General features: G+C 36.2%; 1 protein-coding gene across 1 annotated transcript in view; it reads left to right on the top strand.

Moving 5' to 3' along the window:
* The window catches only part of CORIN (corin, serine peptidase), a 121,405-nt gene that overhangs the window by 6,793 nt on the left and 95,978 nt on the right, over window positions 1–18,634 (top strand). Inside the window, 2 exon segments of the mRNA XM_062493637.1 lie at window positions 11,370–11,514; window positions 17,662–18,114. Coding sequence (XP_062349621.1) covers window positions 11,370–11,514; window positions 17,662–18,114 — 598 coding nt within the window.

Here is an 18,634-nt window from a genome sequence, read left to right as displayed (position 1 = left end):
CAGTGATTGTCAAAGTTTGTCTTTCCCTTCTTCCCTTCCTAAAACCTGTAACACTCAGTTCTGCCATATACTGAACCCGGTGTTTTAAAAACTGACGTGGCAGAATCTTTCAGAACTGATTTGTTTGATGCCAGAGTGAGATTTCACTTGGCAGTGATTTAGCACTTGTAGTAACTGCCCAGAGCAATTCCTATTACTGTTCATCACCTCAAAGAACTCCTAGTTTCAAAAAGCCTATACTGTCACTCTAATATTACTGAAAGTTACTTGATAACATCAAAGACTCGGGAAGCATTTCCTACGGAAAGAGACTTTCATTTCCCCCCTTTTCTTCCTCTGAGTGAAGCAGCGACAAATTGAATTGTCTGTCTCACTAGATTTCAGAAATCAGTCAGGTCTTTCTTGTGGAAATAAAACCACCGGTAGGTAGCATTAAGGAGTTTTCCATCCCTCACTCACCATCGAGTCCTGCAGCTCTGCATTAATGTAATAGTACAGCATATAGCTGTAATACACAATTATGTTTTCTCCAGACTTCTGTGGGACAGTGGAGTGGCACGGAGATATCTTTCATTGCTGCTGCTTTTGCTGGGTGGATTATTTTGCCTTTGTTAAAGTTGTCCTGAAACCAGTGGCACCTGGAGATTATAAAAGCAGCACATGCTACATTTCTCAGGCTTTTCCCAGCCTCCTGCATTTTCACATCTCCCGCAAGAAACACAGACAGCTGAGCCCACCTTGCCTTAACAGCCTGTGCATTTTTGCCATGACACAGTATTGAGGGACAGATGTTGCTGAGAGATACTTTATTGTTTGAAAGATGCTGGTTCTGTGCATCAGCAAATATTGTCTAAATGGATAATACATCTGAAGGAATATTAGGAACTGTAGAGTAAGCAGCTATCTTTCTTCTCTTTTTTTTCCCCTCTCACATTGCTTTCTGCTATGGAGCAGCAAGGTAACAGAAGAAATAAGTGCCTTTTCTTGAGCTTCATTTTGTCCCTACTCAGCCATTTTAAGGGTGTTAGCTTAAATAATTTGTAGTGCATGTAGACGAGCCTGGAAAGGAAGTCTGAAATGATGATTGAATGTGTTTAAAAGTTGTTAACAAATCCTTTTTGCTATAAAGTGAGAGATATGGAATAGTATTGGTGGTAGTCTGGATGGTTTGAGAACCCAGATGGTTTCTATTTGCTTTTTCCTTATCATAGATAGGATTATTCTATGACTCTTAGAGTTTTCCAAAATATGAATGGAAGGAAACCTGGCATCTGTTCCAGGGATGATAAATTGAATTTTCCTAGCCATAAATACACTAGAATTTTTCATATTTGACAAAATAATCAGATCGTTATTGTTTCAATGACTTAGATGGATGTTTTTATCCAATAAATCTTTATGTGATCCATAAAACTTTTGTGTTATATTAAATATACAGCAATGTTTCTTGCTAACTCAATCTTGAGTTTTCTGTATCAGCTCACTTTTTTCGTAAGTTCAACAATATTGAATAGGTTTAATCTCTAGTCACCTGTCCAGTTATTTCTGTCACAATGTCCTGGTAGTTTCAAAAAATATCCTTCTCTTTCTTTATTTTCTTTTACTGAAGCAAAGTGTTCGAAGTTGACATTATTCTGAACAAGGTGGTATCCTACTGAAAAATGAATGAGTCACCTCTAATTTTTTTAGGCAGCAGGTCATCAATCTTTGTGACATTGTGTAAACCCATTTTCGTCTCTGGGAGGAGGTCAAATAAAAATCCAGCTATGATGAACAGATAAGGCTTTGCTTTGACACTAAATCATGTCCTTTCCTTTGATTAATACTGCTGTTGGCCTTACTTTGGTCCAAGGGTTAGTATCTTTTTTATTCACAATTCAGAAAAAAGTCAGTAAAGTTAACATTATACATTCAAATACTAAATTTTAATTTCTTCTAGGCAGATGATTATAGTTGAAGAATAAATATGCATTTTAATGAAAAATTAATTAAAAATGCATGAGAGGTAAAGAGACAAATGCTTCTAAGAAGATTCCTGCAATTTTCTAGCTTGCATTCTAGTTTACCATCTAGTTAATGTAATTGAAAACTTCTGATTTTAAATGGGTTAAGCAATTACATAATCAGCAGTAGGCATGGCACAGAGGGTAAAGCCTACTGATGAGACATTAACAGGAAAAAAAGGTATGTCCAATTATGAGCTCTAACTCCCTTGTGTGGAATGGGGCTTCTGATGGGGTTTCTACACAGGCAGTGGATGACTGATACACTGAATGTGAGCCACAGGACAGGCAGGATTTCTTTTTTCCCCTTCGAAATTTCCAGGCTTGAAAGATTCTTTTAAGGGGAGGTTTTCCTCTAGCAGTATCCCTCCACCCCCTCAAAATGTTGTGGTTTTTTTCCATTTTTATTTTTTTTTATTGTCAGAAAGTAGGCCACTTAAGATTTTCTATGTTTTTTTAAATGGTTTTCAGTTTTCCCTTTCTGGTGCTAGTTGCTCGTCTGCAGACATCTGCTCCTTGAATTCCCAGCAAGGCAGGAACCTGAAGAGGGTACTGTGTTACTCCCTGCTTGCTGGGTTGTGATTCTCAGCCGTGTGCAGCCAGAGGCTTGCCTTCACTGTTCAGTGTGCGTAGCTCAATGCAATGAACATCTGGGTAGTCAGGAAAGCATTAAAATAGTCTCTCTGTGTGTTCAGAAAAACAGCACGGCACTGTGGAAACTTTCATGAGTAATTTTTGCAGGCTGTAGCAACTTAAAGAAAACTAATAAACCCTAGAGCATGAATTTTGCATTAGTTAAAGAGTGCTTTCCTCAGAACAATTTCCCACTGCTTGCTGAAGTGGGCTGAATGGATGTTCGTGTTCTGGCACTGGGAAATACCAGATAATGCTAACCATAGTCTAATCCTTAAAATTAATGCCTTTCATACATACTTCAGTTTTTAAAAAATCTTTGCTATCTTCCATATGTTTACTGAGCCTTGCTCATCTCATGAGGCATGGCAACATCGAGCATCTTTGCCACCAGCTGTGAGTAATAAAGAAGAGAGGACTTAGAATTGTAGTAAGGTTGCCATCAACTGTATTATTTCCTAATCTGAACATTCTTGAGAATTCAACAAAGTTCCGTTGTAAATGTGGGAAGTATCCCCACAGTACTTGTAAGTTTACATCAGTGAAATTATAAATCATTTTGAATACGTACAATATATAAGTAAATACGTAAAAATTCACATCTATGCCAAAACAGAATCATTATTCAGCAGCATTTCTTTTTAAAAATTAAGAGATTGCAATATATTGGTATTTAAGAGTGATACTAATGTTCTCTGGTAATGACAAATATCCTTTTTCCCCTGTTTTCTAATTCAGATTTTGAAGATTGATTTGTATTGACTGTATATGTTGGCTAATGGTTTGTCTAATTCTTATTTATAATGAGATGGAGAACAGTTATTGATATCACACATGGAATCCAAGAAAATCCTTTCTTTTCCACTTCCATCTTTGCATGGGATGTTAAGCATAGATTGCCTGTAATGGAGAGTCAAAGTCAATAGTTTGCTTGTCAATAACTTTCTGATTTTTAAATAAAATATTTTCAGGGAGACCAATTATTAAGTTATTTATGTTTATTTTGATATCAAATAGGTGTTTTTCAAAGTGTCTTTATGGCCCACTACATTGCCAGGATAGAACAGTGTATTCTTGGCCTAAAGAACTAGATGAAATGAGAATAAACTCAGAACTCCAAATCGCCTGGCTGCAGTGCCTGTGTCTGAGTGGCCAACTTATTTCCAAGCCTTCAGAAAGGGAAGAATGAATTATGAAAGAGAAGTTGCACCAGAAGCAGGCTCTTAATTGAGCATACACTGTAAAGATGGTAACTTAGGTGCTAGCAACACCACTGACAGCACAGCATTTATGTAATCCCAGATAAAGGCAGACTTGGAAGTGCACGTTGGTGTCTCTGGTAGCTGGAGATTCCTCAGCTGGAAGTGCAGAGTGAGGGTGGGTTATGCAGGAGCTATCTGCAGGCACACACCAAAGGAGATCCCACTTGGCAGGTGGCAGTGAAGGATTTTCCATGAGTGGAACACCAAAGGTGTGCCTTTGGATTTGGTCTCAGCAAACTTTCTGCTGGCTCACTCAAACTGAAGCAGCATAAGAACAGCGTTGTGACTGAACATGGAGAGACATACCCGAATGTCACCTTGTCCTGTCTGAGCTTCTCCTGCATCCTTCCTCAGTTACTCGGTTCCAAAATTGTTTCAATGGCTCACAAAACTGAAATTGTCAAGAGTAAAGAACTCCAAATCTCTGCAGCAGAAATGAAGGAAAGTATCACAGAAACATTTGTCAGTCTGAACTTGTGCTGGGCTTCTGGCGTTGCCCAGTTTGTTTTTTGCAACACTGTTTCTCAAACTGGGTTAAAAACAGCTCGAAGAGTCTTCTGAACAGTGGACAGTGGGTCTCCGTGGTAGTGTGAAAGGCAAAACATCACCTGATTTTACACCTTGCATCTTCTTCAACACAGATGAAACATCACTGACACAGTTACACTTTACTTATTTTAAGTGAAAATCTACATCAGAAAGATTAAATGTGTTTCAAGTTTATGCTTCAACCAAAAGAATCTGGGTGTACATCTGGTGTCTAGCACCAACCAAATACTTCTTTTGGAAAGATATACTCAGCTTTATAGGACATCTCCCTTAGTGGGATACTGTGTATTTTGGGTTAATTTCATGGAAGAGAAAGGAGGTCTGATTGTCAAAATGAACTTCTAATGAATTATGTCAACAATTGGTAATTAGTCTGAGGGTATGGAATTCCCTGGGAGAAGTTACAAGATTACATTGAACGTGAACTATCAGGAAAAGAGTGCATTTCTCTGGCAAATAACAACTTGTGATAATAACATGCTTTTCATGTTTGCTGACTTGCTGTATGAAAAGGGTTGGTTACTTGGGATTTTTTCCTGCCTTCTGTATGAAAAGGTGCTTGGGTTTTTTTCCCCCCTGCTTTGATGCCTGCAAAGTTTTTTTTTTCCCCTCTAAATTGCACTGTTTCCTTTTAGAATAACTATGACACTACTGTTCTTCAAGTTGTGTACACTAGAATTTGGGTATTGCTTGTATTTGCAGACAAAAGCTGCTTAGAATCCAGTTTCTTATGCTGCCTTAACATTCATTCTTCAGTGTCCATTTCAGTTTGAATTCCTCTAACACTGAAAATGAAATCTTCCACACAACTTTTTGCCTATTTGTGTTTTTAGCATGTGACTTTGTACCTTTGGGGGATTTATCTTAGAGTTCCCACTTGTTACAATGACTACTGAAGTAGGGTGTTATATTTTTTTGACAATAAAGTAGCAAATGGAGGTGCATTGCTGACTCCTAATATTCATATAAGCAGGACAGGACTGATAAAAAATATAGGCCATTTTCAGCTTCTGTTACTCATTACCAGGACTTTGAATATTATTGCTTCACCAGAAAAGGCTGTAGGAATGATTATGGTTAAATATATATATATATACATACACACACACACATATATAAATGTTTGCATACATATATATATATATATATATACACACAGACATATAACACAAAATGTTTTGTGCTTAGACATGGACACTTCACATGTTCAGTTTTTGCTCTGTAGCCATAACAAGTGGGAACCATCTTCCTTTAATGGCAAAGGGAAAGCTATAATGGCTGGTATGGTCATGTCAGTCCAGTATCTAGAGATTTAAGGCCAGCATCATAAGAGAAGATGAAACCACAAGAGGACTTGTGAGGACAATGGCACTATGAGGTCACCTGTTAACTGCCCCTTGACATTCTTTCTGCATTTCATGGTAGTACTTCCTTCCATTTCTTTCTGTTACAAGCACTAAATAATGCTTTGGTGTATGGCTTGCTCAAGATATAGTAATGCTTCTGGTCTAAGAGGTGTCTTCCACATTTCTGTGGAGAGACCCATCATGCACAGAACATACTGACAGTAGGCAATTAGCCCTAATGATACTTCTTTACTGGGAGAACATCTGTTAGTTCTGTGGTGACAACAGCAGGAGATATTTTTGTCGAGTGCTTATAATCATGATTCAGGCTGTTTTATAGACTAGTAACTTAGATACTTTTAGTATCTAAAAGGAAAATTGCATGCTACCATAGGCTTTTCACCCATAAATCTTAATGTAATCTGTCATTCCTCTGCTTTGATATGACAGGCATGTTATTGAAATGACAGCCATGAGATCGGATTCTTTCCACATCTTGCTGAAAATGAGCTGTGAATTTTGGTCCCATTAATTTTTAGTCTTTCTGTAGTCAGATGGGACTACACACTCTTTTCCATCTTACTTTTTTTCTGCCTCTGTGGTTCCAGAAAATAAACTGAGCAGTCTGGTCCAGCAGTCCTAGATAAACATAGAATTTTAAAAAAATCTGTACTGAAATTAGATCAGATTTTTGTTTTTAGTCTATTTCCTTTATTGGAGTCATTACTGAAAGAATGCCACTCAGATAAGCAGTGCTTAATGTAATTTCGTTAGGGACAAAACTTAGTAGCTGTCATAAGAACTTACCTGATGTTTTTAGGCATCCTCTCTTCTAACTATATCCTTGTTAAATACAAAACCTGTTTGTATTAAAAGCAAATGACTTCTCGCCTTAAAAAGAAACACCAATATTTCCTAACTGTAGAGCACACAGTATTTAATTTAGAAAAATATTTATTATATTGAGTTTTCTAACAACAGTGGTAGGAAGAGAACTTGCACCAGTGTTCTTCAAGAATTGAGAATATCCTTTAATCCAGTGCTATAGATTTTTGGATAAATCTATTTTATGCTGAAATCTTTAGCATTTATGGTTGATTTCTTTCACTGTGCCCCCAAGGATTCTGCTTTTAAGTCTTCTTGTCCCTCCCTTGGCAAGGGAGATAAATATGTATCTACCAGGTACCTCAGTCTTACAGACTTCGAGAATGGGTCAGAAAAACTGTTAACTACACAGAGAGTTGAGGGAGACTGGTTTCTTCTCTCAGCCACTGACCTAGAAGCTTGAAGTGAACCAAGGAATAAGCATTTTGCACCTCTGTTTCCTTCCAAAAGCCCATTTTTATCTGAAGATTCCATTATTCATGTCTTTAGTCTATTATTTGTTCCTCTATTCTATTATTTATTAGAACTGAGAGAACAGAGCACGTCTGAAGTTTATGCAGATACCATTGTCATACTAGAGCACTTCAAGCTGGTGCACGTATTCTTTGTGTATGGCAATATTTGATGGCAAGAGGAAAAGAAATACTATCAGGGGATATACAAACAGTACGTGTAATGCATTCATCTTTATGTATAGGACACTTTATTAGGTTCTCATTGTTGATATAGGAACCAGTAGCACTATCTCTAGTTTTAGTTCATATTCATCAAAGAAATGGACAGAAACAAACTAATGTAGATGTTCAAGTGATGGAAAATGCTAAAATTGGGAAACTGGAAAAATAAAGTTTATCCTTGCATAGTCACTGATGGTGATTTAAACAGGTGTATTGTTTTTCCCGAGTTTTTTTCCCGTAGAAGGGAAAAATACAACATGTTCTTTAGTTGCCTATAAATATTTACTTTACTGTTCTACAAAACAAGCAAGTCATGGTGCTTAGAGAAGCATGTCTTTAACAATACAGCATTCTTTTCTTGAGCAATCACTGGAAGCCCATTTTAAAATCTTTGGCAGTGAGTTGTCAATACATAGATTGAGAATTATTGCTTTCAGGAGTGGACAAGAAAGAAAATGTTGGATGTTCTCATTTAGTATTGAACATTTATGTAAAGTTAGTAGTATTCACAAAGCCAGTAGACTTCAGAAGACATTTCTCACAGAAACAGAGGATCACCAGAAGCTCACTCTTTTAACGGGCACACGTTTAATGTTTCTGCTAGGTTAACTCTAAGGCGTATGTACAACAGTGGTGGTGACACCTCTCAGTTAAACACTTGTGCTTGAGATTATTAAGATCTCATGTACCTCAGAATGTTCAGTGCCACCCCCTCCTCACAAAAGGAGTAAAAAAGTGATGATGGATACTATTTCTGAAGGTATTTTTAAATATTTGAGAATAAAATTTTGTTCTTTCTTGCTGAGTTTTTACTCCTAAGACAAACTCTTTGTGAAGTCATGGGTTGTTGGAAAATCCCAGCTCTACAGAGATGGGGCAACTGAAAGGAGTTTTAAAAAGTTTTATTCCATTACCAGTCTCATTGAAGGGTGAAACATAAGAGATGTAAAACTCTGTGCTGTTCTACCAGTAGCCAACTTATTTCCTGGTTACAATATCTTAAAAATATGTTTCAGCCTATAAGATTTTGCCACACAATGGTGGTGCTAATACTTGTAACACCAGTCACTTATTATTTTACCCCACATGGTGTTGTCACAATGCATCTTTCACAGTTCTAATTTTCCAAAATGCCTGGTCTTTTTGCAAGACCATCGTTTGAAATTTGTTGCTACTTCAATCTCTCTCTCAACAATGTCTTCTCTATTCCATGGCCTTTCTTAGTCAGCACACCTTATCTCAGAGTTTGCATACAGATGTACAAGACTGTGTGAGCTTTCAGTCAGGCTTTGAGAATCCTTTACTAATCCATTTCTCACATTGGGTCATTTACTTTGTATTACACTGGGTAGAGTTGGACACTTCGACTTGGGACTTGCAATAAGTGCATCTTGGTTGGGTGTCACTTCTTCGGGAAAATGATCTGGATCTAAAATTTGTTTTTCTTGAAGAAACTAAGAATCAGCTCTTGAGTGCCTTGATTGCTGGGCTGTGTAGTGATGGTCCTGCTCCTTGTAGCCTGGCCCAGAATAACTGTTTTTGTTTTTTTGTTTTTTTTTAACAGAATATTATTTCAAGGCATGGCATGCTCTGATTCAAGAGGAGTCTGTGTTCATGTGGCTGTGATAGTCTGCTGAGTTGTAGATCTAATTTTTTAACTGCTTCAGGTGAAAGAGGGTATTGAACTCGGTTGCCCCATTTCCTGTGGGAGCACTGTATCTACTGCACCGTTGTCCGTGCTTTCAGAAGTAATTATGGCAGCGTTTTGGGAGATCTGTGTTCATAGCAGAGTTGTGTTATTCCTCTCTTACCTGTGCTCAGAGCTCACAAGGTGACCTAATACAGGCTGTGGAAACCCAGGTTGTGGAATTCAGGAAAGCCTACTATGAGTACAGCAGCTAAAGCTGCTGGATTCCGGCATCACCAGAAGAAAATGTCAGGCAGACACTGCAGTCTTTTACATGAAAAGGTAGATAAGTGTGGACTGAAAGAAGTCAAGCAGGTATTGTCTAAATGTCACATGGATGAAGTTCCTAATATTCACCTAAATCCTTATCTGTGACTGAATATTTTGGATGTCACTTGTGGACAAGGGTAGTAATTAAGCTGTTTGAAACATTTACAACTTCTGAATAAGCTCCTGATTAAGAAAAAAAACCCCAATTCTGGCTACAAATTCACTTTCTCCAGTATTATTTATATTTCTCTTGTGGGAAATGAGATTACAGACCTTGTCATCTCACCCAGACTATTTCAACAGACATTCTTTATTCTCATCCTGAACTGGCTGTTTCAGATTTTCAGAAAAACCCAACATCTATTAAGTTTACCATCCTGCCTGCTAGATAAATCTAGTAGTAGGTCTGGGTTGAAACGGAATCACTGGAATAGGAGGAAGATTATCGAGTGAGATACTACTGGCAGCTCACACCATACCAGTACCATGTACATTTTCAATGTTAGTGTCTTTACTTTGAACAGTGGAAGTAGGAGAAGAAGTCAAATGGGACAGACACTGAACTAGATGAGTTTCCAAGTGGTCAGATGACACGATGCTTACCAGTGTCTGAAAAGATACAGACAACTTCACAAATGCAGTTTTCTTAGTTTCTGCTCTCTGTCGAGGTCTGCAGTGTCTAGTAACCAGGGGTTTCAGGAATAGTTGATAATTCTGTTATCAGCAAAAATATTTCCTTCCAAATAGTCTTTGTGCCATGGTGGAACAAGAGAAGACACTACAGAATGATGGAAAATTATTCTGCAAATCCTACTTCTGCCTACAGTCTCCTCATTCGAGGCAGTAAATGGACAGTGAGGTTGTGGGGTGATAAAAATCCAGCAACTGCAGCAATTCCTTAAGAAATAGTTCAGCTTTGGTTTGTGCCAGTCAGTCTGATGATCTGCTCTTTACAGACAGGCACGTTCAGCAGAGCCAGCCAGAGGAATAACAACCCACAGAGACTGGCATTTACAAGACTAATATTATTTATGTTTTGGATTTCAGGCTCTTGAGGTTCTTCAGGGAGAGGCTGTCAGGGTAATGGATGCCTTTACTCTTGTGTCCTGACACAACTAACTTTGATGTGATTGATCCTCCTGACAAAGAGGATAAACTATTAGTCATCCTTGGGGAAGACACTGTCTGGAATGAATAAACCTATCATCCAGTTTCACAATTTCACAGGGAAGATTTTATTATTTTGGTCAATTTCAAATAAAGGGGCACTGACTTCATGAAAATTTCAATCTTGCTATTAAATATCAATTTGGAATTTTGTTTGTGTTTGTTTAAAAAAGTATGGAATTTCTCCGGTATATGAGATCATAGTATTAATGGAGTTAGGTTTAAAAAATATAAAATACATGTTTAGGCTTTTGCAAGGATTTGAATTTTTGTACTTTATGCAGCTCGATTGAATTCAGAAAATTGTTTTTCTCTATTCTTTTGTATTCCACTCATAGAACAGAAAATATGATTTGCAAACCATACAGAATATTGTGTTGTTATAATTTTATAAAGTACGTAAAAATCAGACATCATTACTGTGCATAGTAAGTCTCCTATTGTCACTTTAAAAAAAAGGTTATAATAGAATCTTGATTCTTTAATAGAAGAAAAAGAACATGGAGCTCTTGAATTATTACTAATGAATTTTTTTAATGATAAAATGATCTTTATTTAGCCTTATTCCTTTTGTTTATTATGTATTTTACATTTTTTTAAATGAAATGCCTATCCAACATCCAGTTTATCAGAAATGCTTAGAAATCTCAATGAAGCTGTAAGTCTGTGGATATTGAGTAAAGTTAAATAAATTACATGGATTGCTCTAGACTGTTCACCAGAAAGAAAATGTACATACAACTTGTCATTTAGAATCTTTTAGCCATTTACAGCATATATTTAAATCATGTAGCTGTGTAGTAGGGAGGGAGGACTGCTGTTGAAAACACAGGAGTTACTGATGGTCACCAGCATGATAAAACTGCATTTTTTTTTTTTTTATTTTTCAGGTCTTAGGAACAGATGAGGATAATATGGGGGATGGTTGCTCTCAGAAACTGGCTTCTGCCAAGTTCCTTCGACTTTTGCTCCTGATACTGATTCCATGCATCTGTGCCCTTATTCTTTTGCTGGTGATCCTGCTTACCTTTGTAGGTGAGTGCTTTTTTAATTAAGGAGACACTTTTTAAATTAAAGAGATTAAAACTAAGACCACATTCTCAAGTGCTAATATAATTGTGGACATTAGACATAGATTTAAAAAAATTAATCTACCTAGTGACTGTTGAAGAGAAATAAATCTGCTATTTGTATTTGTATCCTTAAAACATATTTAAAGTATTGATGAAGGAACCTTTTCTGATTTTCTCAAGGTAGATTTTTGAGGAACACATTATCTAGAACATGTAGATAGTTTTCAGCAGCCATTTTACAAGTACAAAAGATGCTTGTGTTACAATTTTAGAACATTGTCAGTGAAATGGAATATTTATTTGCTTATGTCACACATTCATATGCAAACCTGATTCTTATTTTCAGGTAGAATTTAATTTATAAATAGCCACAAATCTTTCTGAATAGCATAAAAATATTACTGTTTAACTGAGGAAAATTATGTTAATTCCTTCTGCATACAAAATATGTATCAATGCAGTACCCCAAATATGTTTTGTGGAAACTGGTTCAAGGTATATTAGATATGGCTTAGTCTGTTAAGTAATTTTGTGTGTGTGATTTTCATAATTAAAAAGTGCTAATTTGTTACCATAAATTATTTAAGAAGTCTTCCCATTGTTACATTTAGAGGAGCTGTCATATCATTAAATTACTTCAAGTACAAAATAAAAAAGACAGTAATACTAAGTTAAAGCATTTTTTTTTTAGGGAAAAAAGTTTAAAAGAATTGCCTTCATTGCTAAGTGTTTTTGGGGTTTTTTCTTTTTCTTTTGTTAGTGAGAATATTTTCTAATTGAGCTTCCTTAGGTATTTAGAAGCACATCTGAAATAAATAGAGTAATGTATCCTGTATACAGTATCCAGATATACAGAATACATCTATTTTCCTATTTTATTTCCAATTGCAATACACATCAAATAGTTAAAGAGTTAGCAAGCATAGGAAGAAACTAAACCTGTCTCAAAAACACTGTCAAAATCAAGACAATTTCAATCTGTTTTCTCAATTCAGTCTGTAAAGTATATGCAACATGATGTTGTAGGCCTGTTCTTTTCATTTAGTTTAAATTAAGGAAGTAAAAAAACCCCCAAAGCTAGTGAATGTTATGATTGACGGGTAAGTCTTGTATCTCTGAACTAAGAATAGTCTGAAAGGGATTAAAACCAAGTAAGTAATTTCAATTAGGAAATATGAAACCATTAAATTTGCTTTCCTTATGTTTAGCATTCCATTTGTATCTTTCATATCCTCTGCCCTGTATTATCATTCTTTGGTGACAAAGAGATAAAAAAGCAGGTGTATTTACATCAGCTCTACTCAATCTCTTTCTCAGGTATGTATCAAACTATCATTAAAATGTATGAAATCCTCTGGGAAATGGGGCCTGTTCTGATGCTACTTACGTAGCAAAAATCGTGACTATCTCCTCCTAATTCAACGTAATTACTGTAAGGTACAGAATAAAGCTTGGTGTTGTAACCCAAGTCTGAAATTGGCAAAGGTCCTTTCAGAAGCAGCTTTTGAATTAACATTTTATAATTAACTGTTCTTCTCAGCAGGTTTCATTTTCTATGGATTGATAGCCTAGAAGCAAATATATTTAATGACCAGAATTAGATGAACTGATGCTGTGGACATTTAAAGTGTGTGTAATAGAATATAGTCAGTTACAGCAACTAAGAATACACTATATCCAAAATAGTACTTCATACTCCTCTTAGGTTGATAATAACCAAATTCTAATATTGGTATGAAGTCTTACAGTGTAAGAAATAAGTTGATACTATTGACTTGGCTAATAGAAATTATTTAATGGAAGGAAGGATGGAAGGAAGAAAGGAAGAAGGAAGGAAGGAAGGAAAAAGAAAGAAAAAAGAAAGAGCAAGAAAGGAAGAAAGGAAAAAGGAAGAGAGGAAGTCAATCTATTACTGCAGCTTAACTGATGTGCAATTGTTTGGTATACTAAGGTATACTGATACTTAATAGTATCAGTAATGTGTCCATTTCTCCAGAGTGCAGAGTCATGGGTACAGACCCTGCAGGAGAAATCTCAGTTCATGTGTGCTGGCCAGCTGTAGTAGTGAACCAGTGCTTTATTTCCCTAGCAACTGCCTCATCCATTACCTATACTTTGTTAGGCTGCTTTGCTCCGTTTCATTGGTTTTCAACAAATTGGTCTTTTTGAGCTTTCCTGCTCTGAACAGCTAGAAATCTTCCACAATTTACCCTGCCAGAATCTCAATTTATTAGCTTGAACAGTGTGGCTATTTCTTAGATGTCATAAATATCCAGTTTTAAGTAAATTGTCAATTTTTAAAAACCTGCCCATATTTAAGCAAAACAATAATTCCCCAAAGTGAACAGCAGCTGGAAATGATCATTAAAACTGCTGGGAAATGTTGCTTTGAAATGAATGAGTCTGGTCCCAGTACCTCTATTTTGTACTAAGCACAACGTACTAAGGCAGCATACACTATGTTTCTGTCATCTGGACATGCCCAGCTGTAGTTGGAGACAGAAATAGAAAATAGCTACATCTATTTCTCAACTAATTAGCTATCTGGCTTATGATTTACCATCTACAGCTCTGTATGAACTCAATCCTGAAGAACAGTTGGATATAGTGTGCCTGTATACATTAATAAAGTGCTTGTTCTGTACGTGCTGCATGTCTGTTAGGAAACATTGATTGATCACTGAAGAGATTAAGAAAACTGATTGTTTTAAAGCATCACTCTGTTTTCTCAGGCATCTTGATATTTAAATAGAGGTGCTATAAAAACATATCCAGTAAGCTTAATTTAGGATTTAAGATATACAATAGTGTTTTTAGGGGAAGGGTGGGGGGAAGGATGAAAATTAAACCAAGTGGGAGTCCAGCAGAGAGAGTGAATTCTGCACCCTGGAATGAAGTGCCTAAATTCTCTATGGTGCATTGGTAAAAGGAGAGGATAGGAGGAAAATGTGGGGGAAAGAAGGAGGTGACTCAGGAAGGTGACCTAAAACTCTTACAAACTGAGTGGAAACATAGTTGTCATCTAGTGGGGAATGCCAGAGGCCGACACTTGCCTCCTCAAGGGCAGATGTACCTGAGCCAGGCTGATGTTATTTTGGAGGGGAAAAATGTTTAAAAGAATTTTAATATTGCTCATTCTCAGTGGAGATGATAAGAAAGCCCTTTTGTGTCAAAGAGGTTCATTGTGTGGTCCCCCTGTTAAGAGGAGTTGTTACCATTACTAAACTGTAAAAATAGACCAAAAAATGCTGTTGTTGGAATGATGGGTAGAAGAAGCAAACATTTGGGTATCTCGGTGGAAGAAGTAAATGACCTCATGGCAGTGATAGACATAGTTGTTATTATTTGTTGTTCCAGAAAAAAGAATAAAATAAGTCTGAGTTGAGGATAGAATCCAGTGGGTAGTCTCAATATTTTGCTTCCTAGTATTTATCTGACCACCGTATTAAACCAAAGGGGGTTTTCAAACATCTTTCAAGATTTTACCTGTCTTGTAATGTATTGCCTTCTGTTCTGCTGAGTGATATATAAATAGCTAATCATTTTAACTTTAATTTTAAATCAGTATTAATAGCTCTTTGGGACCAATGTTTTACACCCTTTTTCTATTTTTATGCTGAGTGGAAGAGATGAGTCTAGGGAGGAGGAGAGAGAATGTGAAAAAATGCCTTAAGCTGTTCTTGAATTATGGAAAAATACTATGCACTTTCTAAAAAGAGTTTAAAAAGCTTATTGTAACTTTTTGAAAACTGAAAGAAAAAACCAACAACAACAGCAAAAAAAACCAAAATAAAAAACCCCCCAAAAACAAAAAACCAAACCAAAAGAAACAAAAAACTAGTTAAGTTTGAAACTTGAAACAAAGTAGGCTTCTGAATTCTAGAGATTCAGTGCTTAGTTTGAACACAAATATCTGGCATCCAAATAAAGCCACATTTAAGTGAGCACAATTTCTGAGCACAACTATTCACTCCTCCTTAGCCTTTAGCAAATCATATTAATACTAGTCCCTATTTGTGAAAATGTACTTACTGTTTGGTTTGATCAGAGGACTCAAAAAAAATTGCTTAAATAATTTGCAGGTGGGAGATTTTTAGTTGCTTCTGTAAAATACACACAGTGAATTCCTCCAAACCCCAGTGATATATGGACATCTGCTAGTGGAAAACCAGAAACCTTAACATTTATATATATAGAAAGTTCCCCTGGGTTTGTCCAGTAGAAGTTAGACAGAAAGATTTACTCACAGTTAGTGACACTGGAGCCAAAACAATCCAGCCTGGACAAATGAGGATATGGTAAATCTCAAATGGTAACTGTTTCATTGAAACTCATTATATTTCAGAAATTTCACCGGTTTTTCTTGCTGCTTGCATTTGCTATAGTTAAAAGGTTGTTTAGCAAAAAAAGAAAATGCTGACATTGCCCCTTCTCAGCTATTCCAGTTCTGTTTTCTCCCTTGCCTATAAAGCTTTCCAACCTGCAGTCACTTCAGTTGGATTCTTCTGGCATTTTTAGTTACTTGCAGTTGTGATTAATAAACATTTCTGCCTGCCCAGTCCTTGAATTTCAGACCAGTTAACTGATTTATTCTAGCAGCAGAGTGCATGGAGAAGTGAGAAAAGGAATTCAGTAATGGGAATGGCCTCAGGATACCCTGTTGGGCTCTGTGTGGTGCCTGGATTGGCAGAGGGGTGGGTTTGTCTAGGGACACAGCCTGGGGTAGTGGGGGGTGAACAAAGCCGAACTCAGAGGTGATGGTGCAACCAGCCATTTTGGTAAGTGCAGTAACCAAAATGAAAATTAAGTCTGGGAGAGATGGTGGTGGGTGTTTTGTGGACTTACGAGTCATAGAATCATAGCAAGATCATCTAATTCCAACCTCCCTGCCATTTGGGGTTCATCTGTACCAAACAGTTAATGAAGGATCAAATGAATATGAATTTGAAGAAAATATGAAGAAAAGTTCTTAAAATTACCAGTTGTTGCCAAGGTACTTAAAAACATTTGGGAGACTTTATTTTTTCGAGGATTCCTTTTAAATTTATTTTTTAATCAAGTCTAGATGAACTGTGTTTATTATGATTGTTAAGCTCTCTTACATGACCCACCAGTGGCAAAAATAGCTTCTGCTATTTACCAAAATTTCTTATATTGTAATACAGAGTGGTGCTTCTCTTCTAGCATTAAATACAACTCTAATACATTTGCTTAAAGAATCTGAGATAGTATTTGCAGTTTTTATTATAGATAAATAAGGTACATGTTTAAGATGTCTTCTTTATTATTTGGATTAATAGGTTAAAGATCAGTTCTCTTACTATGTAGTTTAAATTCTCGGTGCTTGTGGGGTACATCTACTTACTGTTATACAGCTGTTTTGATTTGTGAATTATAATTATTGGAATGAATATAATATTCAACACATACAACTAAGCAAAGTCTGTTTTTGTCTATAATATAAAAATGATCAAAAAATAAAGCCAGCAAGTTACTAAAATTTTAGACAATAACTGTGTATTTAAAATCCAGTATTAGAGAAGAATGACAAAGAACTCAGGGCCCCATATTTAGCAGTGGTAGTTAAATTGCATAATCTTACATAGAGAAAACAGTACCTCTTTCAATTTTACAAATTAGTGAATATGAAATATATTAAAAATATACTGGTTCCCTTAAAACTTCAGAATTGGATTTCTGAAGATGGTGGTACTATGAAAGCAAGAGATGATGCAATTTAAAAGGAGAAAAAAAATAACATTGTTCATCTTGTTAACACAATGATAGAATGAATGCATGGTGGAGTACTTTGAAATTGCACTCTAGTTTAAAACATGTAAGTATTCGGTGACTGTAAATATTATTAGAATTTTTTAAACTCATGAAAGCATTTGCTTCTCTATTTATCCTACAGCAACCATGTTTTATGTGCTACTGTTATTTTATTGCTAGATAGAATTCTTAAATTTAGTTCTCTTTAATTTTAATTTTGAAATTAAAATGCTTTTAAAATCTGTGCCATATTTGTTATTAGGTTTCCAAAACAATTTGGTAACACTTATTATTCTGGATGATGATAATTTTGGTGTTTTTTTCCCCTTTATTGCAGGAGTATTAGAAAAAACATGCTTTTATTCAAATGGAAGTGAGGGCCTCACAGCTAATGGTGACTTTGAAACGTCTCAAGATCTTTTGCCAAATATGGTTGAAAATAGTTCCAAGACTGATCCCACAGTGGATTACAGCACACAGCCCTCTTCCTGGACCACCATGCCTTTATCCCACATTGACCAAATGAACAAGAACTCAAATACACTTAGGGAGTCTTTCCAGGAAAATTCCTTTGGTCCCCCAAGTCAAGCCACAGTGCTCAGTCATCAGCCTGCCTCTGACGCTGCTTTGGCAGAAGGCTCTGACGACAACACCCAGCTGTTTGCCACTGCAGAGGAGGAGATGTTGTGGTCTACAGATGCTTCTTTTAACAACACAGAGAGGATGACCACTCTGCCGCTATTAAGTCCTACCCATCCATCTGTGTCACAAAAAATGGATCAGAAAAAAAGTAAGTTTATATTTTATTTGGCTCCATAGTTCTGACCCAAAAACTACAGAGCATACTATTGGGATGCTCCCCAATGTGATTCAATGAGATCTAAGGAATGTGTCCCCTTTGATAATTTGTTTTGTTGCGTACATTCCATGTTGCAATCAACTGGTTTCTTATTGGAACCTTTTTTCAACCTGTTAAGGAAGTGTAAATTCTCTCAGGATGAAAATTTTCAATACATTCTTCAATTGGTGACAATCAGGTTTATCAAGGCTGGAAATGGGTGACTGTACTTATTAAGTCTATAAATTGTATATTGCATGTTTCTTTAAAACTATGTATGTGACAAGTACATTCCTGATCTTGGGATGTAATTGCAGTTACAACTTTTTCTGTCTTAATGGATAAATTCTTCTCTAATTTGAAGCAGTTTTTCTGGGTAATAATAAAGTTCCATTGGCATTTTTGAGAGACAGTAGCAACAATTAACTGGAATCAGGACTTTTTTTTCTGTTTGAATATGAAGGAAGGTGCA

This window comes from Cinclus cinclus, chromosome 5, assembly GCF_963662255.1.
Source record: "Cinclus cinclus chromosome 5, bCinCin1.1, whole genome shotgun sequence".
NCBI classification, from domain to species: domain Eukaryota; kingdom Metazoa; phylum Chordata; class Aves; order Passeriformes; family Cinclidae; genus Cinclus; species Cinclus cinclus.
The sequence above is the reverse complement of the archived record's forward strand: the minus strand, read 5'-3'. Positions and strand labels throughout refer to the sequence as shown.